The 26732-nt window shown below is 53.9% G+C and overlaps 1 protein-coding gene across 1 annotated transcript in view; it reads right to left on the bottom strand.

Moving 5' to 3' along the window:
• The window catches only part of ARHGAP23 (Rho GTPase activating protein 23), a 70437-nt gene that overhangs the window by 4198 nt on the left and 39507 nt on the right, over positions 1 to 26732 (bottom strand). Inside the window, 12 exon segments of the mRNA XM_014790610.2 lie at positions 1164 to 1195; positions 3270 to 3366; positions 3882 to 3923; positions 10388 to 10513; positions 11178 to 11267; positions 11534 to 11607; positions 14997 to 15075; positions 19241 to 19396; positions 19783 to 19904; positions 20549 to 20679; positions 20944 to 21005; positions 22312 to 22629. Coding sequence (XP_014646096.2) covers positions 1164 to 1195; positions 3270 to 3366; positions 3882 to 3923; positions 10388 to 10513; positions 11178 to 11267; positions 11534 to 11607; positions 14997 to 15075; positions 19241 to 19396; positions 19783 to 19904; positions 20549 to 20679; positions 20944 to 21005; positions 22312 to 22629 — 1329 coding nt within the window.

Here is a 26732-nt window from a genome sequence, read left to right as displayed (position 1 = left end):
GAGGTAATTAGGTTTAGATGAGGTCATGAGGGTGGCATTAGTGCTCTTATAAAAAGAGACACCACAGAGTTTGCTCTCTTGCTCTCTCTCGCTTTCTGCCATCTGAGGACACAGCAAGAAGGCGGCCATCCATCCACAAGCCAGGAAGCGTGCTCTCACCAGAAACTGACCATGCTGACACCTTGATCTTGGGCTTCTAGACTCCAGAACTGTGAGAAAATAAATTTCTGTGGTGTAAGCCCCCCAGTTTATGGTATTTTGTGATGGCAGCCCGAGCGGCCATCAAGCTCTAATCTAACAGTTGGGCAGGGTCCGCCTGGGGCAGGCTTCCTCGCCTAACAGGGTCTGTCTCAGAGGGCGAGCTCCAGAGCAGGCGACTAGCTGGCTGTGGGACCTGGTTCAAGGAACCAGCTTTGGTTTCACTGATTTTCTCAGTTGTTTTGAATTTCATTGATTTCTGTTCTAATATTTATTATTTCCTTCCTTCTGCTTGCTCTGGGCTCTCCAAAGACCTTGAAGAATAGTTATTATATCAGACATATTTGTTATTCACCCCATTTATGGGGCTAAATATTATCATCATTTACAGATGAAGCAGCTGAGGATCAGAAAGAGGCTACAGAGGCCAACCCAGGGGCGTAGTGGTTAAGTTCGGCATGCTCCGCTTTGGCAGCCTGGGTTTGGTTCCCGGGCACGGACCTACATCACTCGTCAGCCATGCTGTGGCAGTGACCCACATGCAAAATAGAGGAAGACTGGCCACAGATGTTAGCTCAGGGCGAATCTTCCTCAGCAAAAAAAAAAGAAAAGAAAAGAAAAGAAAGAAAGAAAGAAGCTGCCTAACTTGCCCAGTGTCCCAAAGCTACTAAGTGGTGGAGCCAGGACTCAGATCCAGGTCTCTGCTTTTAACCACTGGACAACACTGCCTCCCAGCCACCTAACTCCCAGGCCAGATCCTTCTACTACACAAGATGCCTCACCAAGCACTGCTAAGGTGAGCGACTTCTCAGCTTCCCTTGGACACTCAGTATTTCCCACCTTCCTTCCCGGTGACCATCAACTTTCCTCAGGCTCCAGTCACATTCTCCCAATTCCCTTGACCAAAAAGCAAAGTGGGCTGGCTTGCCTCGGGATAAAGCCTTCAGAATTGCCTTGGCACTTACCTTGGACTTGGCTGAACTACAGGTGGTAGAATCTGTTGGTGAGAGACAGAAAGAAAAATGAAAGTTGGATCAGGGCAAGAGAAGGCTGAGTCTTGTGAACACAATTCCCTCTCCTCAAAGGCTTCAGAAACATGAGATCTCCCCAGGCCCTGGGAGTGTGACGGCCTCTGATGTCATTTCCTGGGGGATAGGGATGGAGCAGAGAATGATGTCAATCACCACTTCCTTTTGAGGCAGGAAGTGACATCAGGCTGCCAGCCACTGGACCCTCATTTGCCCAGGGTTAAGGGCAAGGGGGGAGGTTTCTTTGAGCCTAGTTCCTGTCCCCTCTCCTCCTGTCCCTGTTACTCTGAAGCAACGGAGAGACAATGCCAAATATCAGATGCAGTCCACGGAAACCACAACAATGAAACACAGCAAATCACAGATGCTCTGGAGAAATGGAGACCACACAGTGCATAGAGAGGTGGGTGCCCTACATCCACCCTTACCCCCCTACTTCCAGGAAGGAAGTGAGAGAAGGAAGAGGGACCATGGGCATGATCGAGTACAGGGGCAGATGTGAAGTGGGTGGGACACAGGAGGCAGGGAGCGCTGGCGACTGAAGCCTTGGTAGGTTCTACCTCCAGGCGGGAGGTCAGTCTGCCCTTATGGGGCCAGGCCCCTGTTTAGAACCAGAGTTACGAAGGAGAGTAAATTCATTACATCAGTGGGACTTGGGTTCCACTCCCTTAATAGCATGGAGAAGGAACCAGAAATAGGTCCTGGCAGTGTCCTCTCCAGGACTGGGGAGAGGGCAGGCTGATCCAAGGACCCCCCGGGGGCCAGCGGGGAGTGGGCAGGTGTGGTTAATCCACACTCTCTGGCAAGCAAGTTAGACGCCTCCTCCCCAGCCCTCCCCCGCACACAGTGAGCAGAGCAGATGGGCTGACCACACAGCAACACACACGGGGCAGGCAGTGGCAGCAGGTGATTAGAAGAGACCGGGGGGGGGGCTCCTCTCTGCCATCTCCACCCTCCCCCAGCCTGCCTCTTGCAACTAGGGGCGCTGTGGTATGCCTCTGTCAGAGACAGGGGCGGTCAAAATACTAAGGGCGGGTCACCCACAGGGTGGGAGGAGTTCGTGGCTTGAGCCAAGAAGGGACTGGCCATTCCTTTGATTCTGGGCTACTCTGCTATGAGAGGGCCAGAGGCCAGGAAACAAGACTCAGGGGCTGAGTCACCAGGGGCTCTGGTTTTGGAAGCAGTAAGAGCCAGCCCTCGGAGGCAACTGAGGCAGGAGCTGTAGATATAGAGACGCTTCTGGAGGTGGTGTCTGGAGAGGCTGGGTCCCCTACCAGCCAAGCCTCCCCCAGCCCAGATAACCAGAAGTGGCCAGGCTCGGCATGGAGCGAGGCCGCAGAGTGTGGGGGACTGCGGGAGGGCAGCCATGTCGTGCCCAAACTTCCTGGCAGGGGGCAGGGTCTGGATCCAGCCAGTGCCTGCTTCCTCCTGAGAAGGGCTTTCGGAGGGGAGGGGCTGGGGTGGGCATGAGTAGCTAGTATGTCAGGGTGAGGTCCTCACAGCCCAGGACGTCTCTGCCGGCCCCTCGTGCCTGCCCAGCCTTCTTATAATCACCCGCCACTGTTAGTGACCGAGGCCGCGATGCCACACTGTACCCTTTAAATCTCCAACAGGTCCGCTGGAGGAGTGGGGGGGAGGAGAAGAGAAGGGGCAGATCCAGGGCACGGGAGGAGAGCACAGGGAGAAGAGGGAAGAGGGGTGGAGGGGTGCAAGGAGAAAAGGAAGAAAAATTAAAAAGAGGAACATGCCCAGAAGGACACAGCCCAGGAGAAATAAAAAGCTCAGGAAGGAAACCAGTGAAGGAGGGTGGACAAAGCTCCTACCCAGCCCGGGGGCGGGGGCAGCCGACCGGACGAGGAGGCGGGCACACAGGCAAGCCAGACCTCCCCAGAGAGGGAGAAGGCCCTGCCACAGCCCAGTCTCCGGGGGGCAGGGAAGGACCCTGCTGGGGCAGAAGCAGGGCCGCTGGGCATCTGGTCAGGCATCCGGGACCCTCAGGAATGCAGCTCCCACCCCCACCCCTTCCCAGGCCCCTGTGCTCACCTGAACCTGGGTCACCAGGGGGCACTGTCCTGCCAATGTTGGGCAGGAGGTACTCAATGTTGGGCACTGACTGAGGCTCCTTGTCATCCACAGGAGTCTGCAAACAGGAGGAGGGTCAGCCAGCATGCCCTCAGATGGCGGGACTGGGGACCCCGCAGGATGGGGGACCCTGAAGACAGGGCCACGTTCCTCCATCAGACTGGGGCTCGCCAGAGCAGGGACTGTCTCCCTCATCAGTCAGGCACTCTCGAGGGCACGTCCTACATGTCCCCCATGAGGCTGTTCTGTGCCTTCCCCAACACCTTGATGGAACCCCGAAGGCCCAAGCTGCTCCCTCAGCTGAGGGCAGGAGCTGTGTCTCCCCCTTCAGACTGGACCTTCCTGAGACCTACATCCTCCACATAACACTGGAAGGTGAGGACTGCCTTTGCTATTAGACTCAGTTTCCTCAGGGCAAGGCCTATATCTATCCCCTCAGACTGGGGGCTCAGGAAGGGGAGGGTCGTGTCTCCCATCAGACTGGAGGAACCTGCTGCCCTCTACACACACACCTGGGATGAGGAGGCCCACCTCAGACCAGACCCCAGCCCACCTGCCCTCTGCATCACTTACCCTCTCTCCCTTGTCCTCGTCGTCACTGAAGAACCAGTCTGACTGCAGAGGGGACAAAAAGGAGAGATGAAATCAGCTGGGAAGGGGCTGAGGGAAGACAGGGAAACACGGGCTCCCAAGCTGCTCCGTCCAGAGCACCCACTCAGGGGCCTGAAGGAGCGCCGGATTGGCAGGAGGGGGCCCCAAAGGCGACGGCCCCCTCCTCTTCTCAACAAACCCCAGGCTGCCCTGGCTGCTCAAGAGGCCTCAGAGGGAGGTTGATGGAGCCTGGAACCTGACTCCACAGACTATGAGAAACCCGTGGGGAGAGAAAAGGGAGGGAAATGCAGCCTAGAGTGGGAGAGGGCTCGAGTATAGATGGATGATGGCTCGGGGACAGCTTCTCCCTTTGCCTGTTTTTCACTAAACACTGTCCAGTGCCCTGGCTGTGGCTCTCTCCCTACTGTCAGCTGTGGGGCGGGGGGCGGGGGGGGGGGCGCAGCGCCATCTAGTGCCAGCTGGGTCCACTGCAGGGAGAAGGCCGGCCCAGTGCCAGCTGAGTGTCCCCCACACCAGCCTGGGCTCCACGCTGACACCTGGGGGTGTCCTGCCCCCTGCCCAGAAAAGGCAACTGCCTGGACGGAGGTGTTAAGAGGCTCCCTGAGGGGCAGGCAGGCAGGCAGGCAAGGGTTTTCTCATAAATGCCAAACAGGCTAGAAAATAAAGTAAAAATCCTACTCAAATATATTTTATGAAATTTAAGAATCCTGAAGATAAAACTCTAATAAACATTTTATGAAAAACAAACCAGATTGCTTGCAAATGAACAAGTATCACTTGTAACTAGAACTTTCAGCAGCAACAGACACAAGAAGACAAGGAAGTAATATTTTCAACGTGCTGCTGGACTACAAATGTAAGAATTTTGAATCTAGACTTTTCTACCCTGCTAAACTCTCATTTAAATTTGAGTGTGATATAAAGTTGTTCTAAGACATCAGGAAGTTTACTACACAAAAACTCTCTTGACTGAGTACATGAGCAAGTAAAGAAATGAATCCAGGGTGGGGCGACAAGCTCTGAGATGGATGGATAACAGCGTAGAAAGATCCATTGTTATCAAACCAAGCAGTGACACACACACACATATGAAACACACAGAGCATATCCATGACAATCTGGAATTCAAATGCGGAGGGAGAAACCAGTGACAAGTGAAAGTACACTAAGGTCCTTGGCTTTCAGATGTGCTGGAAGGAAGACATGGATACTGATAAGCTTTAGAAATTGACAGTGAAAATTAAACAGGAGTATGGGCTTTTATAGTTGTATAATTAAATATAAGTATGGATTTTATAAATTGTACAAATTTTCATATCAGGAAAATAAAAATCAACCCATCCAAAGCAAGGTGGGCCAGACTGAAAAAAAAAGGAAATAAAATGAAAATGTGGTAAAAAGAAAAATTATATTAAAAAAAGAAAGAAGGGGCCGGCCCTGTGGCTTGGTGGTTAAGTGCGCGCGCTGCGATGCTGGTGGCCCGGGTTCGGATCCCGGGTGCGCATCAAGGCACCACTTCTCCGTTCATCCTGAGGCCGAGTCCCGCATACAGCAACTAGAGGGATGTGCAGCTACGACATACAACTATCCACTGGGGCTTTGGGGGGGAAAAGAAAATAAAATAAATAAAATCTTTAAAAAAAAATAAATAAATAAAAAAATAAAATAAATAAATAAAAAAAGAAAGAAAATGACATTTAAGATGGCAGAAATAAGTCCTAACAGTACAGAGATTACAATAAGGTAAATGAGCTAAGCTCACCGATTGAAAGAACACACAGAACATCATATACATTTAAGGGTATCCATACATTTAAAATAAGCATAGAGAAGGTGGGCTGGAAGGACACGTATTAACCTCCTAGAGTGGGTCCTTATGGAGGAGGCGGAGTGGGGTCAGCAATGAAGGGGGACTCGCAAGGTCGATTATGACCATGTGCCATGAACCTCAGTTATTATCAATCACAATCAGGCACATATTAACTCAAATAAGTGGCACAAAGAGAAACAAGAAAGAGACAGAAGAGAAAAGAGTAAGAGAGGAGAAGAAAGAAATGCAAGATCTAGAGTCAGTCGTCTCGGGCTCAAGTTCTCCTCAGGCAAATTACCTCTCTGAGTCCTTACTTGTCTGTAAAATGGGCATAATATAAGCATCTACTTCTACAATTGTGGTGAGGATTAAAATGAAATACTGTATGGCTATTATCAAAAAGACAAGAAATAAATTTTGGCGAGGATGTGGAGAAAAGGGACCCTGTGCGCTGTTGGTACGAATGTAAATTGGTGCAGCCATTTTGGAGGTTCCTCAAAAAATTAAAACTAGAACTACCATATGATCCAGCAATTCCACTTCTGGGTATTTATCTGAAGAAAACACTAACTCAAAAAATATCTGCACCCCCACGTTCACTGCAGCATTATTTACAATAGTCAAGACATGGAAGCAAACTAAGTGTCCATTGATAGACAAACAGATAAAGAAAATGTGGTGTATATATACAATGGAATATTATTCAGCCATAAAAAATGAAATCTTGCCATTTGTGACCACATGGATGGAGCTGGAGGGCATTATGCTAAGTGCAATAACTCAGACAGAGAAAGACAAACACCATATGATCTCATTTCTATGTGGCATTTAAAAAAAAAAGAAAAAGAAATCCCAAGCTCATAGATACACAGAACAGATTGGTGGTTGCCAGTGGCAGGGGATGTGGGATGGGTGAAATGGGTGAAGGGGGTCAAAATGTATAAACTTCCAGTTATAAAATAAATAAGTCCTGGGGATGGAACATACAGCATGGCGAATCTAGTTAATAATACTGCACTGCATATTTGAAAGTTGCTAGGAGAGTAAATCTTGAAAGTTCTCATCACAAGAAAAAAAACATTTGTATCCATGTATGGTGATGGATGTTAACTAGACTTATTGTGGTGATCATTTCACAATATATACAAATATTGAATCATGTTGTGCACCTGAAACTAATATGATATTATATGTCAATTATATCTCAATTAAAAGAAATACTGTACTTAAAACATTTAGTACAACACATTGTTGGTGCATAATAAATGTTAGCTATTATTAAAAGGTGTGGTCCCCAGAGACAGGCTAATCAGAGGGAACCCTAAGAAGCCAGCCTTTAACTCGGGTTTGAGGGTACATAAAAGTGCTCTGGGAACCTGGAAGTCTACAGGAAGCTTCCGAGTGGTGCATGGTTCTCTGGAAGGATTCGTGCCAGCTCATGCCACCCTGCTTTTGCACATGCTGTGCCCTCTGCCCGAAATGCTCTTTCTCCCTTCTCTGCCTGGCTAAATTCCTTGTGGTCTTTTAAGACAATTCAAGAACTCCCTGACCGCCATCCCAGCCCTGCCCTAAGGGCTGAGGGGGTCCTTCTGAGGGGCTTCCCTGGGCCTAGCCCAGAGCCTGAAGAAGTGATGTCTTCACTGGGCAGTGCTCCTTCAGAGCAGGGCCTGAGTTCCATTCATCTCTGTGTCCCCAGCACTTGCCTCTGTCTCTGGCATGGAATAATGCCATGGGGAGGATGGGGAGGAGGATGATGATGGGAGCTAAGGCTCGTGTAACAATTACTAACTGCCAGCCACCATTAAGTGCTTTATAGCTATTAACTCCCGTAACCTCCACAATAACCCTGTGAGGTAAGTATATTCTTATCTCCACTTTACAGATGAGGAAACTGAGGCACCGAGAGGGTAAGTAACTTGTCCAAGGCCACACAGCACACAACGAGCAGAGCGAGGATTCAACCTCAGGCCGGCTGGCTCCAGAGCCAGTGCTCTCAACCACTACACGGGTGGTTCTCAACGGGGCGACTGTGCCCCTCCTAGGGGGGCATTTGCAATGTCTGGAGACATTTTCCATGGTCACAACTGGAGGGATGCTCCTGGCATCTAGCCAGAGATGCTGCTAAACACCCCACACTACACAGGACGGCCCCCCACAAAGAACTATCTGGCCCCACAGGTCACTCGTGCAGAGGTGGAGAGATCCCAGTGTCCACACAGCAGGGATGGCCATCTTTGCTGAGTGAATACATGGACAAATGCCTGACGTGGTCTTGGTTTGGGTTCCGACTGACTTGGTAAACACGGGTGTGAGCTGGCTGGTGAGCTGCTGCCGGGAGGCTGTATATATACAATGAGCCCGGGTTTGCTCATCCCCACTCTGCCGTCACGTTGCTGAGGGACCCTGGGGTAGTCACTGTTCCTCTTCACAGCTCAGTTTCCACCCTCTGTATGACGGGGGACAGATCTGGCTGCCTTCAGGCCCCTTGCAGCTCTGCTGTCCACAGATGATGGAGCCCCCGGGAGGGAGGCAGGTGACGGCTGTGTCCGGAACTCCCAACAGGAGTCGTGTCACCCGCTAACTCCAACCATCCACGGACGAGCCAGGGGCTCAGAGCCAGAGCCAGAGCAGCCTCTGCCACAGGTCGGGTCCTGCCTGGGCTCGTGACTACACGGCTCCCTGGCTAAAGAGCCTTCGGGCTGGACAGAGCCCAGCAGACTGGGGTGGGGGGGCTCAAGGGGCCTGCAGGGGGTGGCCCATTCCCTTGACAGCGGTCCGGGGCTGATGGTCAAGTGCCAGGAGGCAGAGAATGGAGGGGCACCAGCTCGGCTTCTTGCCAGGAATGAATCCCTGAGTGGGAGAGCCCAGATGGGTATAACCTCAATAGCAATTCATTCATTTGTTCATTCATTCAACAAACACTGAGAGTTCACTATATGCCAGGCCCTAGGCTGGGTGCTGGGAGTAAACCTCTGAAGGACACAGATATGCTCCACCAGCCCCCACCCTTCCCAGATGAGGGGCTGCTACTGGCTGGGGACTCCCCTTCAGGGCCCTGGGGGAGGGTAAGTGGACACACTTTGGGCCTCCCTTTTCCCTGAAGGCTGCTGTTCTGGATGCCCCAGCTGACCACAGGCCTCGGGCTTCCAGGGGCTTTTCCAGGAGCTATGGGGCCAGTGTCCCTCCCTTTCCCACTGCCCCCACCAAAGCACACACTCCTGGGGGTTCCAGGGGCTCCTGTTCAGTTGGGGAGCTGAACTTATCCCAGGGAGATAAGCATCCCCAGACCAAGGCCTCATCAGGATCCCTGACGCTGCCCGGCAGCCCTGGCCTCCCTGACAGCTCTGGAGGGGGGTCTCCAGGCTCTTCTTATCTCCACTTTACAGATGAGGAAACTGAGGCACAGAGAGGGTAAGTAGCTTGTCTAAGGCTACGCAGCACACAAGGAGCAGAGCAAGGCTGGCTGGCTGAGTGGTGGTCCCAGTGTTAGAAGGAGAACAGGCCTCGATGCTCCCTCCTGTGGCTCAGGGCCCTGACCACGCAGTGAGGGCAGGAAACGAGCAGACAAGGCCCGTCAGCATGACCAACGTCTACCCCATCCCTCCCTTCACTGACCCTGGCCAGCCTCCCTCACTCCGAGCCAGCTCTGGGACAGACCCAGGCATCTGCCCTCCCAGTAGGTGGGGAGGGAAGCACAGGCTTTGGTCAGACAGATTTGGCTTAAAACCCTGGGGCTGCATTTATTAGCTGTGTGACCTTGAGCAAGTCGCTTTGCCTCTCTGAGCCCGTTTCCTCGTCTGTAAAATGGGAGTAACCTGAGCTGGTTTCCCTTCCCTAAAGCGTCTATGAGGTGGGGGAGGCTGAGGCTCTCCTTCCCCTGACCAGCTGACAATCTTATTTCTCGCAGGAGGGGTCTGGTTCTGTCCTTTGTGGGCCAGACACAGGCCATACTAAAATTTAGAAATAGAATATCTATGATTTATAAAAACACCACTGAGCACCCCACAAGGGGGTGGTGCTGCCCTGGTTTGGCTCAGGACGGCCAAGGCCTCCTGCGCCCTCTGCTGGCCGCTCCATGTTCTCATCCCGTCATGGACAAGAATCCTTAGAAACAGGGCTCTTGGTGCCTCCAGGCAGCCATGAGAAGGGAAGGGACCAGCCCAAGACACACGGAGCCCAAGGGCAGGATCCTGCCTCAGTCCGTGCTGTGTCCTGTCCCCTCCCCCTCCCCCGGGAATCACCGTTTCCTCCCTGAAGCCTCAGTTGGGCCAGCAGGGCAGAGTTTCGACCCCACCCCACACCTGTCTACCCAGTTCTGCCAGGAAACTCTCCTGGGGGCCACCTTCTGATGATGCCCCTGCATTCACCCCTCTGCTCTCCAACCCAGCAGCGCCTTCCCTGACCCTCCTCCGCCCTCTGACCCTCACATGTATCTTGGAAGCTCAGGGGCCTCCTTATTCTCCTGGGGGGATGTGACATCCCAGAACCACAGGGATGTCTGGATCCGTCCCTGTTTGGCCTTGAAATGCAGCCTATCACTTCTGAAGGGCATTCAGCATTTTCGGAAGCTGCCTCATCCTTCCCTGAGCACGCCCACCCAGGCAAACAGGAGTGAAGTGCCCAGGGGACATGGCCCTGGCCTGAGGCGGCTGCTTACGTGCTGGATCAGTGTCTCCACGATCTTGTAGCGGTCGGGCATGTGGGTCACCATGTCCGCCATGTTGTCCTCGGATGTCCTCACCAGCGTTGGCCCGAAGACCAGGGCCAGGTTCCGGGGCTCCATCTGGGCAGGGGAGGGGAGCAGGTCAGTGACAACATCTGTGGGCTCTGACTCCAGTCCCCAGGCCTCCCTCACTCTGGGCCCCTCAGGCCCCCGTCCCAACCACATCCTGATCTGTCCCTGGCTTAGGGGCTGGACACCCCCTTGTATGGGCATGGAGCTGCCTGGTAAGGAGAGCACAGGACAGACTTCAGCCCCACTCACCCCTAGGCCCGGCAGCCATGGCAGTGCCCAACCTGCACACCTATACTGTGCCAGCAGTGGGAGATCCCAGAGTGGGGACCCACTGGAGGTTCCGAGGGTATATTAGGACTGGGAGAAATCCTATAGCTCCCCTCATTTTCCCTGCTGCAGAACAAGAAGATACAGAGGTTTGATTAGGAAAATGCAATGCAAGGGATTCGAGCTGGATCACAGGATAGGTTTCCATTAGACGCAGGGGGACTGTGGCTCTCTGCCTCTGGAAGACCCTCAGAAACTCAGGAGCTGGCTCTCTGGGGGAGAAGCACTGGCTGGCATGTAGGGGTGGGGTGGGGACAGAATGACCTTTAAGAAGGAGGGCACACCTAGAGGGGCTTGAGATTATCTGACCTGGAGGATCTTAGTATTCTGAGGAGACCCTGGTCTGCTTCCCTCCCCCACGCTCCAGGCCGGAGTCCCCACCCACCTTGTTTTTCTCCGAGTGGTCGGCAATGGTCTTCAGATGGCCCACGAGGAATTTGAGTGTTTCATAGTAGTGTCCTGGGAGATCCCGGATCTGGCGGGAGAGAGAAGGGGCACAGGATCAGGCTGTGACAGCCTCTCCCACTCCCCTCCAAGCCCTACGGGGGCTCCCACTGCCATATCTCAGAGGGTCTGGAATCTACCCTCTAACCATCCCCCTTGCGTAGATGGAGAAACTGAGGCCCAGAGTGGACTTCTCCAAGGTCACAGGGAATTGGTGGCCCTGGACCCCAGGCTTCTGGGACAGTGGTCTCTCCAGTCTGGTCTACCTTTGGCCCAACAGCGTCTCTCCCTCCTTACCAGCTTCCGCAGCGTCTTCAACCGCTCCCTCGAGTCTTCAATGCGATTGGCCTCGATGAAGTCATTGTATTTGTCTAGAACACAGTGAAGACAACTTAGAGAGGCGGGAGGTAGCCCCTTCTCCCACAATCAGGGTGAGCTGACTCCGGGCTGAAGGCCCTGGCTGGCTGAAGGGGCCCTGCTGGGAGATCAGTGGTTTGTACCCAAGCTGTTCCAGTTTTGGGGGGCTCCATGGCCTTGTGTTCATGTGACCAAACCCACCACACCAGCACTCAAGTGTGTACCTGACCTGGGGTAGCCCAGGTGTGTGCATCTGGGAAGAAATAAGACCTAAGCTGCATGTTAATACTGGAAAAGGGATCCGTGCCCCAGTCTCCAGGACAAGGACACCACAAGGTCAGAAGAGACGGTTATCTAGAAAGAGGGAGGGGCCTTTCATCCCCCAGACACCTCTTCCCAATTGCCAGGATTCCCCCAACTCCCTTCAGGAAAAGTCCACTGGGAACCTTAAAAAATGGAACATAATATGGGCTGGCCCGGTGGCATAGTGGTTAAGTCTGGCATGCTCCACTTTGGTGGCCTGGGTTCCTGGGTTCGGATCCCAGGCACAGACCTACACACTGCTCATCAAGCCTTGCTGTGGCAGTGACCCACATATAAAATAGAGGAAGACTGGCACAGATGTTAGTTCAGGGTCAGTATTCCTCACCAATAAAAAAAAAAAAAGGAATGTGATATGTTTACTCTAAAATTTATCTGGATGAGTAAATGCACAAAGATAGCCAAGATTACTTTTTAAAGGAAGAATGGTGAGGGAGGATTTGCCCTACCAGATACAGCTAAGGCAGCACGGAACTGGTAGAGAAGCTAGATCGAGGATAAGGCAGAAAGGAGAGAAACAGGCCACCCATGTGGGTCTTTACTAGGTGATATAGGTGGCATTCAAACCAGTGGGGAAGGATGCAGGCAGCAATAAATGTCCCTGGACAATTAGCCGTCTTGTTGGGAAAAAAAAATCCATTTCTAACTCACATAGTATACAAACAAATTTAACTGCATTACAGAGCCAAATATAAAAGTTATTAAAATATTGGGGAAAATAAGAAAATACTTTTATAATCATAAGATCTTCCTAAACATGAGATGCAGAATCCATTAAAGATTAGTAGCTTTGACTGCACTTAAAATCATTGTTTTCAATTTCTATACTGAAAAGTTAAAAGGCAAATGGCAGACCAAGAGCAAATATTTGCAAAAAGTAACAAAGGTTAATACCATATTATACAAGAGCTTGTCTCTTACAAATCAATACAAAAAAAGACAAACAACCCAATAGAAAAATGGGCACATAGTCTGAACAGGCAATTACAGAGGGAATAGAAAAGACCAATAAACGAATGAAAAGGTAGTTAATCTCCCTAGAAATGGGGGAAATGAAAATGAAAACAATAATGAGGTGCCATTTCCCCTATCCAATTAGCAAAAGTTGAAAATATGAATAACATCCAGTGTTGATGGGGTGTGGGAACAAACTCTTATGCCGTTAGTGGGAGTGTGAACTAGGGCCTCCTTCTCAGAGCAACTTCACATGAGCTTTCAAAAATGTTTACCAGCAATATGGAGATTCCTCAAAGAATTAAAAACAGAAATACCCTAGGATCCAGCTATCCCACTACTGGGAATCTATCCAACGAACCTGAAATCAACAATCCAAAGAGGCTTAGGCACCCCTATGTTCATTGCAGCATTATTCACTATAGCCAAGACATGGAACCAACCCACGTGTCCCTCGACTGATGATTGGATCAAGAAGATGTGGTATATATATATATCATGGAATACTACTCAGCCATAAAGAAAGACAAAATCGTCCCATTGGCAACAACATGGATGGGCCTGGAGGGTATTAAGTGAAATAAGCCAGAAAGAGAAAGACAAATGCTGTATGATCTCACTCATATGTGGAATATAAACCAACACACGGACAGAGAAAACTGTATTGTGGTTACCAGGGGCAATGGGTGTAGGGGGTGGGCACAAGGGGTGAAGGGAGACATGTATATGGTGATGGACAAACAAAAATGTACAACCCAAAATTTCACAATGTTATAAACTATTAAAACATCAATAAAAAAAAAATTGTTTACCAGGACTTGAACCCAACAATTCTACATCTAGAAATCTACCTTAAGGGCTGATCCAGGTGTGAGGGACACATTTAAGGAAAGTCATCGCAATGTGTTTAGCAACAGCAAAAATTTAAAGACAACCTAAAAATCCATCAATAGGGGAGTGATTAGACAAATTATAGTCTCTTCACGCTATGAAATCCTATGCGGTTGATTTAAACGAAGAAGGAGGTAGAGCTCTTTGTACTGACACGAATGAATCTCCAAATTACAAGCCTCCTTTTGTTAAGAACAACTCAACTAGTGGTTGCTGCAGCTCCTGAGAGCCAATTGTGTTCATCTCTCCCCAACTCCACGTAGGGGACAGCACATCGGGAGCTTGGAATAAGCCATGGTGAGAGTATTTATACCATGGAAACTGGAAAACACTACAAATCAAGGCTTTTTTCCCTTGAGAGCCAGATGTTAAACATGTACCAGCACACCACTGAACTCACCCAGCTCCAAACCCTACGTATGTGTGTGTGTCTTTGTCATGTGTGTAAGGGTCTGGAAGGAAACACAACAGATTGTTAATAAGCATCTCAGCAAACGGTCAAGAGCTGGGCTCTGGAGCCTGATGTCTGGGGCCGACTCCCAGCTCTTTTTTTTTGTGTGTGTGTGTGTGTGAGGAAGATCAGCCCTGAGCTAACATCCATGCTAATCCTCCTCTTTTTGCTGAGGAAGACCGGCCCTGAGCTAACATCTATTGCCAATCCTCCTTTTTTTTCCCCCAAAGCCCTAGTAGATAGTTGTATGTCATAGTTGCACATCCTTCTAGTTGCTGGATGTGGGACTCGGCCTCAGCATGGCTGAAGAAGCAGTGCGTTGGTGCCCACCTGGGATCCGAACCTGGGCCACCAGTAGTGGAGCGCGCGCACTTAACCGCTAAGCCACGGGGCTGGCCCCGAATCCTGGCTCTGACACTTGCAACCTGTGTGACTTTGGGCAAGTCAGTTAACCTCTCTGTGCCTCAGTTTCCTCCTCTGTAAAGAGGAGATAATAGTACCTACCTCACTGAGTTGTTGCAGGGAGTTGTGCTTGGCCCATAATAAACGCCGAGAAACTGTTAGTCAAACCTCTGGGGACAGGGGGTGGGAGACTGACAGGGACCTTCGTATTACTTTATTCCTGTCTGTACTACCTAAGTTTTTTACAAGCACGTGTTTCTTTTGTATTAAAACAAAAACCCAAAAAGTAAAACCAACAAATCCAATTAATCAGTGGTCAGGGTGCAGCACAGACAGGTGTCCCTCCTCCTCCCATCCTCCACTTCCGCCCCCTGCCCTACTCACCGTCGGTGAAAAGAGGCTCAGGGAGCTTTCGGAAGAAGGACTTGAGCAGGCTGCTGATCACATTGAGGTCTTGCCAGCGCTGGGAAAGGGGCAAAGATGTCAGACCGCGTGCAGGCTCAGCCTTATGCCTGCAAACCTCCATCCCCCAGGTCCAGGGCCAGCCAGACCCAGCCCAGGTGCCCACACCTCCACGCTTGTCCAGCCTAGAGCCCAGGCCAGCCCAGCCCAGGCCCTCCCTGGGATCCAGACACACCAACCTCTACTCAGGCCAGGGATCTCTGGGCTAAGAAGACTCATCAGGGTGGTGGCAGCAGAACAGAGTCCCCAGCTAGGTCCTAGCCCCCGACTACCTGGCTCCAGCCCCTCCCTGCCCCAGCCAACCCAGTGGGCCCCAACATCTGCCCATCCACAGAAAGGATGGGGTACCTTCTTTGGTCCAGGCACTGTGGGAGATAGAAGTAAGCAAAACCCACCCCACACCTGCCCATTGGACCTCCACTGAGCCTATGAGTGCCAACTCCTGCTTCCCAGCGCTCCCCATTTAGCAGAGAGTCATCCTCGGACCCCCTCTCCTTCGCCATGACACAGCACTCGTTCACCTGGTGCCTGCCTGTCTCAGGCCCTTTGCACTTGCCCGGTGCCTCCACTAGAACTCTCTTCCCCCTACCCCTCACATGACCGGCTCCTCACCCTATCTAAATGTTACCTCCAGAGAGACCTTCCCTGACCATCATAGCTAAAGCAGCCACCATCACCACTGCCCTGTCATCTGTATCACAGCCCCGCTTCGTTTTTTCCATGGCACTCAGCACAATTTGTCACTATTGTAAACATTCGTTTCCCTTTTCCGCCTAGCTCCCTGGCAGGCTTGTAAACTCCATGAGGGGCACGGATCTTATCTTATCCCCTGCTGTGTTCCTATCACCTAGCCAGCTCCTTGAGCCTGGCACTTAAATGGTCTAAATCAGTAGGTCTCAACCAGGGCGATTCTGCCCCCCAGGGACATCGGCAACGTCCAGAACCATTTTGGTTTTCGCAACTAGGGGGTGCCACTAGCACCTAGAGGATAGAGGAGGCCAGGGATGCTGCTAAACTTCCCCCAGTGTACAGGACAACCTCCCACAACAAACATTATTCTGCCCCAAAAGGTTGAGAAACCCCGGTCTAAATAAACGGTTGTTGAATATAAGAGTGAAGGACAGCCGGGTCATTGTCCCTTCTGTCCACCAGGGGGCACCATCACCCTGCACCATTGGTAGGAACTGTTCAGAGGAACTCACGCCCAGAAAGCAACATAATACCCTCAACAAAGACACACAACTCGACAATATACGTGCTCTTTACAGTGGATCCATAGCTTAATGCCAGAGAATTCCACAAACAATACCCTCCCCACAGGCTCAACAGGAGTTAGATTCACCCTGCACACAAACACTTAACTCCAGCACTCCCCCGACAAATGACACAACTGCTGTCTAAGACAAAACCACACCCCGATACACTCAGCATGCCCCCACTCCAGCAAAGGTGTGTGCTTCAGTGCACACCCCCACCCCTTTACCTCCCTCCCACCTCCTGCCCACCTCCCTCCACTCCCTCCTGGCCCCACAGCATGGGCTCTTCTCATCTCCCAGCTGCCAAACCTAAGCCTTGCCCCGTCCTCCTTGACCCCACCTGTGTGCAAGGATCTGCCCTCTTCCCAGCCTCACCTGAGCTCCCTCTCCCGCCCCACTCAGAGCCTGGCCCTTGCACTCCTGATGGCCACCCTCTCCCCCAACAGCAGCTCCCTCCATCGTTGCACTTCCATACCCCAGCATGACCCATACCCACTCTCCAGTCCACTCTTGGTCTAGTGCCTGAATACGCCATCACCCCCATGTGGGTGACTTACCATCACCCCAAATCCAATGGGGCTGTGACCTGACACTTCTTCCCTCTCCTGCCCTACTCCCCAGTTTCTGCCAGGGACAGAGACCACTGGGCCCCCAGCTCAAACTTTTATCTCTTCCCTGCCCCTCCTCCTCTCTCTCATGCAGCCAACACCAGAGCTGCTCCTAACCTCCTTATTCCCCTGGGACCAGAGTCCTCCTGACCCCTCACACTTCCAATATATCAGTAATTTCTTCCCTAGATGCCCTACCCTGGGGCTCCTTCATTCACACCCATTAGGCATAAGCTAAAGCACTACTCTTTCTCAAACCCCACTCTCCTTTATGCACCCCCCATCCCCCCCAGCTGAAGAACCATCGAAGGCTCCCTATTGTCCATTGGATCAAGGTCAAAGGCTTCAGCAAAGCCATTAAAAGCCCTCTGTCCACTGCCCTGGGCCTCACCTCCCCACTGCCAAGTCCAGGAGGCGGGTCCATTCTCTGTCCTGACACGCAGACCCTTCTCTGGGATTTTGGAAAATGCCATCATTCCCTGCCTGGACTGCCTCCCTGTCTGCCTGCCCCCTCCTGTTCATCCTTCAAACACTCAAGCCCACCACCTGCCCCAGCCCTCCACATCCTCTCCTTCCACATCCTCATCCTCAATGCGAGATCAGCCTTGTCTCTGTCCACTGTTTCACACGTGCTTATCTCTCCATTTCCTTCCCAAGGGCAGGAAGACTGTCACGTCACGTATCACATACAGCTTCACAGTATGTGACTCATGGGACTTTGCTGCCCAGATTCGTGGTTTTCCAAAACATCTTTTTCACTAGAGCCCCTTTTATCAAATAGAATCATACATAAAAACCCAATATGATAAAAATTGACATAAAAAAGCCAGAGCGAAGCAGGTTACTCTAGTTCAAGCAAGGATGGGGGTCCCGACCTGCCCCTGGCCCCCCACAGCACCTCTGGGGACCTCAGGATCCCGGGAAACACAGTTTGAGAACCATGGTCCTGCTGCAAACTCTGTTGTTTTTTTTCATATTGAAACATTGGATATTTTTTCCAGCTTTACTGAGATAGAACTGACATATAGCCTGCTGCAATCTCTTTTTCTTTTTTTTAATTTTTTTCCACTTAATTTTGATGATGACAGTATTTAGTTACAGGGATGGCTATATGATAATTTAATCTCCTATTGTTTTGCTTTTTTTTTTTTTAACTTTATTTATTTATTTATCTCCCCAAAGCCCCAGTAGATAGTTGTATGTCATAGTTGCACATTCTTCTAGTTGCTGTATGTGGGACTCGGCCCCAGCACGGCCGTAGAAGTGGTGCATCTGTGCGCGCCCAGGATCCGAACCCCGGGCCGCCAGCAGTGGAGGGCGCGCACTTAACCACTAAGCCACAGGGCCAGCCTTGCAATCTCTTAAGTGTGGTTGTTAGATCTCCTCACGAGCTGGTCTCATTTCATCTGATCAGCCCCTTCTCTTCCCACGTTGCAGCCACCCAAAATTGCTGGCCGGTCCAGAAAACACCATACACTCCCCTTCTTCTAAGCCAGGGCCTGCAAACCACAGCCGGTAGGTCAAATCCAGCCAATGGCCTGTTTCTGTACAGGCTTTGGGCTAAGAATTTTACATCTTTAAATGTAAAATTTTACTGTTTTAAAGGGTTGTGAAGGCCGGCCCCGTGGCTTATCGGTTAAGTGTTCGCGCTCCGCTGCTGGCGGCCCAGGTTCGGATCCCGGCCGTGCACCGACGCACCGCTTCTCCGGCCATGCTGAGGCCGCGTCCCACATACAGCAGCTAGAAGGATGTGCAGCTATGACATACAACTATCTACTGGGGCTTTGGGGGGAAATAAAATAAATAAATAAAATCTTTAAAAAAACAAAATGAAAAAAAATAAAGGGTCGTGAAGGAAAAGGAGGAGGGGCGGTGGAGGAGGGTATGCATTAGAGTCCGCGTGGTAACCAAAGCCTGCGATATCTACTGCCCGGCCCTTAGAGAGAAGGGGTGTTGACGGCTGGCTCACCTGCAGAGTCTGCGCCCCTGCCCAGGCCATGCCCTCTGCCTGGAATGCCCTTTCCTGGCTTTCACTGGCTTTTAGTGGACTCTGCTCGTCCACAAGGCCCAGAGAACTGTTGCCCACGAGCCTCTGCCTCGGGCTCCCCAGGCCACAACCACATCTGTCTGTTTGGCTTCAGCTGGAGTGGGCCCGTCCCCAGCACCAGCCCGCAAGGACAGGTCCCGTCTTGCCCATCTTGGTGCTCTGGCCCAGTGCCGGGTACATCGCAGGGTACAATGAACACGACAGACACACAGGCCACCTGGGCGCCCCCTCCACAGACCCCCCAGCCACACCCACCTCATCCTGCAGGTTGATGTCACCGGGCCCGCGGTTGAGCTGCTCCTGCAAGCTGGACACCACTGCATTGTTGCCCGGCACCCGGTAAATGCCCGTGGACTCCAGGCCCCGTGCCTCCACAATGCGACAGCATGCAGCCACAATCAGGGGGACACGCTGGGGACACAGGCAGGGCAGGGGTGTTAGGGAAGGCAAGGGCGGCATTTTCCACCAGTGGGCCAGAGGAGGTGGGGAGGCCAGGAAGGGGGCAGCACAAGGCCAGAGCTGCTGCCAGGAACCCCATGGGGGGACAAGAGGCCCTCGCTGCCTCCAATCTGGGGACTAGAAATTACACCAAAGCCTCCCCATGGGCTGAGAGAGAGTACGGCTGGGGGTCAGGGATTCGGGCTCTGCCTCAGCTCTGCTGCTCCCTCCCTGGGCTGTGTCCTCAGCTGTGTCCGTAGGACGAGGTGGAGAGCTGGTCCCAAAGCCCCTTGCAGCTCTGACTCTCTGTGCCTTGGTCTCCCCCCTCCCTGCTTGCTCTGGAGAACAGCAGGGCCCACCTGGTTCTCTGTGGCTGGCTGGCACTCCTCCAGCCGGACCCCAAACGCCCTGGGGGCTGCCTTCTTGTTCTTCTTGATGATGTTGATGCCCCAGGGGGCTTTAGGGGTGGCAGCACTGTCATCTGGGGTGGGGGGAGGCAGAGAGAGTCAAGGTGAGCTGGGGGCCCAGGACGGGCAGCAACCACACTTGGTCACACACACTGACCTGTCACATTCACACATGCCTGGACATATGGGGGCTCCATCAGAGAAGGAACTGGGATGCTGAGGGCCAATGGGAAATTACATCCTGAGAGAGAACGCAGAAGGGATGAGGGTGTTTGCCCGGGAGAAGAGAGGCCTCAGAGTAACGTGAGGACTTCTGTATGACCTCAAGGGCTCACACAATGAGGTGGGAGCCACAGATTCTGGTACAACCAAAGGAAGAACTTTCTAACAGCCAAAAGTGTGTGAAGATGGAAAAGGCTGCCTCCAGAGAGGATGAGCCTCCCCCTCCTGAAGGGACACAAGCAAAGACTGGAGGGCCACACAGCTGAGATGTCATGGAGGGAAATCAGGTGCCAGGCCCTTCCAGCCCCGAGACCCTGAGAGCCCCCAGACTCCCACAGGTATACACACCAGGATAACTGTGGCACACATCCACAGGCACACACACAGCCCAACACACACACTAACGCGCCCTCTGCTCCTGTGCAGACCAACAGGGCTGACACCCACCCTCCCACACGCACCACGCACACCATCCCCTTCGCAGCCACCTTCCTACCCTTACTCCCTGCAGGCTGGTCCTGAGTCCTGAGGCCGCGAGCCGTACTCTGTTTGAGGAACTCAGACTTGAGGCCCCCGAGGCCACGAGAGCCTTTTGGGGAGGAATCAGCTTTGGGCCCAGAGCTATGGCTGTGTAGGAAAAGGGGGAGAGAGGTCTTCATCAGGCGGACCCAGGATGCCACCTGCCCTGGCCTCTCACCACTTCGGACCTCCCCTTCATCCCTGGGCAATCCCTCCACGCCCTTCTGGGGACTGGGGGCCTCAATGCCCTTGCTGCCCTCCCTGCCCCCAGCAGAGGGCAACTTGGGGGCTGCCCTCAGGCCTGGAGGATGCCCTCTGCCTGGAGTCCCCCTACCCCATGGCCAGGACTGCTCCACAAGGCCTGGGCCTCACCTCACTTTGCGGTAATCATTAAGCTTCTTGCTGATCAGAGCTTGGTTGGCACAGCCGGGGTCCTGGAGGAAGGGGAAGAGAAAGCAGACCCCATCAGTGCCCACAGTCAGCCCACCCAAGGCTCATCCCTGGCCCCTGCCTCAGCCTCGCCTCCCCTCTCCTCCATCAGCCAGCTGGAGGGCACAGACCCTGGAGCGAGAAAGACCAGGGCTGGACTCCAGAGCACCCCCTCACCAGCTGTGTGACCTTGGGTAATCCACTTAGCCTCTGTGAGCCTCAGTCCCCTCAGCAGTAACATGCGGAGATAATGTGGCAACCTCAGGATTGGGGTGCAGAATTATGCACGTAGCACTCATGACAGTCCTGGCAAGGCACAGAGGGGGTGCCCCATGAGGCACAGCTATTGCGATAATGAAGATGACTTGGGACCTCTTGACTGTGCCCTGTTGGGGACAGCCCAGCCAGGCCCCCTAGAGCAGGGGCCCCAGATTCCAGGTACTTTCCTCCCTGTAGTGAGGAAAGACAATGTCTTGGGAGGACAGAGCCGGGTTCAGCGAGAGGATGTGTCCTCCGCGAGAGGGTCTGTGGCCCAGAGGCTGTGCACTGGGACCCTCTCCCCACAGCCAGAGTGGGTGTATGGCCTGGACGAGGAGGGCCCAGGCCCACTGTCCTTTTGGCAGAGATCAGCCCGCAAGCCTAGGACCCCACATAACTTTGCGCAGGTGTGTTGAGGCACCTTTGTGCCGGCACCTGGCAGAGCGGCTGACCACAGGAAGAAACCCCAGCCGAGGCCCCTGGTGCGTAGCTGCAGCTTCCCAGGAGGGGGCGCCACTTCACAAATTCTCCCAAAGTGCCTTCCAAAGCCCTTGGCTCAACCCGAGCCGCCTGCCGCCAAAGGCCAATCCTCTTGGCCTCCTGCCAAGGTCAGCGTGTGGGTGCCCCGCAGACAGGCCAGCCCTGTCAGAAGGGCCAGCCACAGTTTTGGCACAGGGGCACCTCATTCTGTAATGAGACCCCCCCCCCCACCTCCAGCAAGAAGCTGAGGTTGGCCTGGGGCTGACCTCTGTGCCAGAGCATGCCCAAGGCAGTCATAACGATAATAATAACAATTACTCTCATTCCTACAGCTATTATTTTTACTGCCAGTCATGGTACACTAAGGACGCCAGGTGCTCTGTGAGCCACTGTCCGTGCATCTTTTCTTCACACCAAACCCTAGGTGGGGGTGTGCAAGGTGTACTCCTGTTAGCCCATGTGACAGAAGCGGGCACTGAGGCTCAGGGCGGGGAAGGAGGTCCCGGCAAGTGAGAGGTGGCCCTGGGCCCGCCCTGCCCTCCTCGCCCGGCTGGGGCTGGGCGGGGCCCTCACCTCGCCCTCGGCCCTGCTGTTCTCTCGGATCGCTCTGATCCAGCCCAGCATGTCATCCCGGTCCTCAGCCTGAAAGAGATATTCACAGAAGTCAGCGGTGGTCAGCCGGAACACGTGCCTCCTCTTGGTCTCGCTGTAGGAGATGTCCACCAGGCAGGAGCCGATGCAGACGGGCGCCGCCTCGTCCTCACCTGCGACGGCCGCCGCCGCCCCCGCCGCCGCCGGCCCGGGCTCCCGCCGCTCCTTGCTCAGCGAGAGCGAGCGCGCCCGCAGCGCGGCGTACACCCGCTTCCACTGGCGCAGGCCGCCGCCCGCTTTCTGCAGGGAGACACGGGAGGGGGAGAGACGGAGGGGGAGGGTGTGAGAGGCCAGGCCTGCCCTCCCCGCCCCCAGAGCCCTAGCGGGCCCTAGAAGCTGCAGACAGTGGACAGCAGTGGGGACCCCCACCCCACGGCCCACCAGGAGCCCCCTTGCTCCACCCCTGCCGGGACCTGGGGCAGCCTCCTGCCAACAGTCCCCCAGCTCTCTCAGCCCCTCGCCTGCCTGGACACCCCTATCCATGTTTCTCAGTCCCCCCAGAGGGTCCCCAACCTTCTCTTTTTTTTTTTTTTTTTTTAAAGATTTTATTTATTTTATTTTTCCCCCCAAAGCCCCAGTGGATAGTTGTGTGTCGTAGCTGCACATCCTTCTAGTTGCTGTATGTGGGACTCGGCCTCAGGATGAACGGAGAAGTGGTGCCTCGATGCGCACCGGGGATCCGAACCCGGGCCACCAGCATCGCAGCGCGCACACTTAACCACCAAGCCACAGGGCCGGCCCATCCCAACCTTCTCTTTATTTATTTTTTTTTTTATTTAATTTTTTCCCCCAAAGCCCCAGTAGATAGTTGTATGTCACAGCTGCACATCCTTCTAGTTGCTGTATGTGGGACGCGGCCTCAGCATGGCTGGAGAAGCGGTGCATCAGTGCGCGCTCAGGATCGGAACCCGAGCCACCAGCAGCGGAGTGCAAGCACTTAACCGCTAAGCCACGGGCCGGCCCCCAACCTTCTCTTTAAATACTAGCTAGCATCGACACTCATCTGGCGTTGGCAATGCCCCAGAGAACCAGCAGGACTCTGGGAGGGCAATCAGGCCCCCCAACCAGCGTGACCCACCTTCTAAAATCCTCGTAAAGCCATTTAGTCCACATATTGCTCCCCCTTCACAGCAAAACTGGTCAAGAGTTGTCAGAACACTTGCTCTCCCCACCTCTGTGCCTCTCACTCAAGACTCCACTCAGTATCCCCCTCCCTGGAAATCTCTCACAAGGTCACCCAGGCCCTCCATGTTGCCAACGCCAGTAGTGGCTTCTTGGCCCTTCTCAGCCCTTTTCTTAACTTCTCAGTGGCATCTGACCCAGCTGGCCGCTCCTTCCCTCTCCAAACCCTTTCTTGGCATCAGGGACCCCACGGTCCCTGGTTTTCCTCCTAATTCCACTAGCTCCTTCTCAGTGTCCTCCACTGGTTTCTCTCTCCCCGACATCCTCTACACCAGTGGTTCTCAACCAGGTGACTCGCCCCCAGAGGACATTTGTCTGGAGACATTTCCGTTGTCACACCTGGGGAAGGGCTATGGCATCCAGTGGGTAGAAGCCAAGCATGATGTTAAACATGCCCCAATGCCCAGGACAGCCCCCACAACAGAATCATCTGGCCCAAAATGTCCGTAGACCTGAGGCTGAGACCCTGCCCTGAAGGAGACAGAGTTCCAGAACTTTGTCCTGGGTCCCCCTCTCCCTGCATGCCCCCGCCATGGCGTCATCCATGCCCAAGGCTTCCAATCCCGTCTGTCTGCTGACAATGATCCCTAAATGTGCTCGGCCCAGCATCTCCCCCGAGTCACAGTCCTGCACCCCACTGCCTGCTCAGGGTCTCCACTAGCATGTCCCACGGGCACTTCCCACGCTACTTGCTCACTGTGGGCCACCTGACTTTCACCATCAAACCCCCCACCCCCACCTTTTCCAGCTCAGTAAATCTACCCAGTTGCCCAGAAACCTGGGATTTGCCCTTGAACTCTTCCCTTATCCTCCCCCTCGACATCCAACCCACTAGGAAACCACGACTGTTCTGCTTCCAAAATATCACCCGTCTCCATCTCTCCTGCTACCACCTCGTCCACACCATCGACACCTCTTGCCTGGACAACTGCACAAACCTTCCCAGTCTCCACTGTCACCTCCTGGGACCCATTCTCCACCTGGCAGCTGCAGCCATCACTTAAAAATGTAGACGAGATCCTGTCTCTCCCCTGCTGAGCACCCCTCATGGGTTCCCATGGCCCTGGAATCGAATCTAAGCTCTTTGTGATCTGGTCCCTGCCTCTTTCCCGCCTCCTTCTTCCTCACTATCTCAAGCCACAGGGAACTTCTCCGGGGAACAAGCCAAGCCTTGCCTTTCTCTGGGCCTTTGCACTTGCTGTTCCTTCTGCCCAGAGCCCCTTCTCTCCCTTCTTCGTGTGGATGCCCCCTGGCCCTTCAGGTCTGAGCTCAAATGTCACCAACATCAGCTCCTCCGAGAGGCCTTCTCTATTTTTTTTTTCTGTAAAGGCAGCTCCGCTCTTCCTCCCAACTTAAAGGCCATCACCTCAGCTGTTCACTTTCCCTGAGTGCTGATGGTAAGCTCCGGGGGGGCAGGCAGCTTGTCTGTCCTCTCACTTCCATATTCCAGGGCCTAGAGCCACACTGGCACAGGGTAAGTGCTTGGCAGTATTTACTGAATAAATGAATTAACCATCCTCGGAGCACCCCGAGGGCAGGGGCTCCATCACCCCCATCAGACCAAGGGCTCCCTTCCTCCGGCTAGTGGCCCACCTCCTACTCCACACCCAGCACGAGCCTCTGCCCTCAGAGCAAAGGAGACGAGGATGCTCCATGGCTAGAGGTGAACACAGCCGTGTCTGCCGTGAGCCCCACCCACCACCACAGCCCTGCTGGCCTCGGGCAGGGACATTCAGAGCAGGAGACAGCAGGGCCCTCGAGGAGAAGCTTAGTGTCAGACTGAGGTGGTGACAAGGGTGCCCCTTTGAGACTGAACCAGCTAGGTGACCTTGGACATGTCAAGCCCCCTCCCCTGGCATCAGTGTTCCCTGTTGGTAAAACGAGAGGTGAACTGGCTGGTCTCCAAGCTTGCATCAGCTCAAATGGCAGGTCTGTGGCTGCAGGGACGTATCACACACACCCACCCCCCCCTCTGGAGGATTGTCTCCTCCAGAGACAATCAACGGTCTCTGAAAGAGGCTGAGCGGTTGGGGGGTGGGCAGGACAGGCTGGACTTGCTGCAACAGACATCTGGCTGGCAATCAGGAACCCAGACAGACCATCAGGACCCCAGACAGACCAAGGGCGTGAAGCTGGCTGGCCGGCGCCTCTCCTAACTACCAGGGCATGGCACCAAGGGAACAAGTGAAATCGGGTTTTGACCGGAGTGGGAGTGGAAGCCCCTGTCCTCCAGAGCTGATCCGTGAGCAGCAAGGGGCCGGCTCCTCTCCCTGCCCAGGAGACATTGCAGCTGGGCTGCCAGGGGCCACCCAGAGCTGGGGGACAGGCTACCTGGCAGGTGGGAGGGAGCCAGCAGTTCTCACAGGCCTCAGAGTGGCTCAAATGTGGCACTGGAAGGTTTGTGCATGCCTGGCTCCCCTTCCTCCACTCACACAGCTGGCCCCTGCTGCCCCTCCTAGGGCGCCCCTCCTGGTTTACTGCCACCTTGCTGGCTCTCCTCCTTGGCCTCCGTCCCCCACATTCTCTCAAGGCGCAGCTGGTCTCTTGCCTTCTCCCTAGGTGCTCACACCCCGGTGGCTGCAGGTGTCCGTGTACCCTGATGGACAAATGCCCTCTGTCCCTAGGACGCCTCCACCAGGGTATGTCCCAGGGCCCTCAGACTCCATGGGACCCCGAAGAAACCTCTTGGCTTCCTCTCGCCAAACCTCCTCCTCAGTGCCCTGTGGCTCAGGGGAGGGTCCCACCACCCATCACCCCCACAGCCCAAGCCCCAGGAACCAGCGTCACCTCCTCCATCCTCACTCATCTCGCAGCCATCAGCAAGCCCAGGCCTTCCTTCTCTTTGAATCTCTCTAAATTGTCCCCACGCCACGACCTTGGTCAGGGCCCCCACCCTCGCTCACCTGGACAACAGCAGTGGCGTTGACTCCTGCTGTCCCCGATGGAACACTGGCCTCCTCGGTCACGCACCTCCCACCCCCATTTAAACCCTGCAACACTTGCCCTGAGCAACAATGCCCGGCATGCGGCGGCAGGCGCCCGACTCCCCACCTTGGCTTCCATCTCCTGCTCTGGCTCCCAGCCTCCCAGCACCCCTCCCCACCTTTCTCCCAAACTGTACAGGAGGGCATCCCCCCGTCAGACCCCTCCTTTCCCTCCCT

Source organism: Ceratotherium simum, chromosome 16 (assembly GCF_057802395.1).
Source record: "Ceratotherium simum simum isolate JZ-2026a chromosome 16, ASM5780239v1, whole genome shotgun sequence".
NCBI lineage: Eukaryota > Metazoa > Chordata > Mammalia > Perissodactyla > Rhinocerotidae > Ceratotherium > Ceratotherium simum.
The sequence above is the reverse complement of the archived record's forward strand: the minus strand, read 5'-3'. Positions and strand labels throughout refer to the sequence as shown.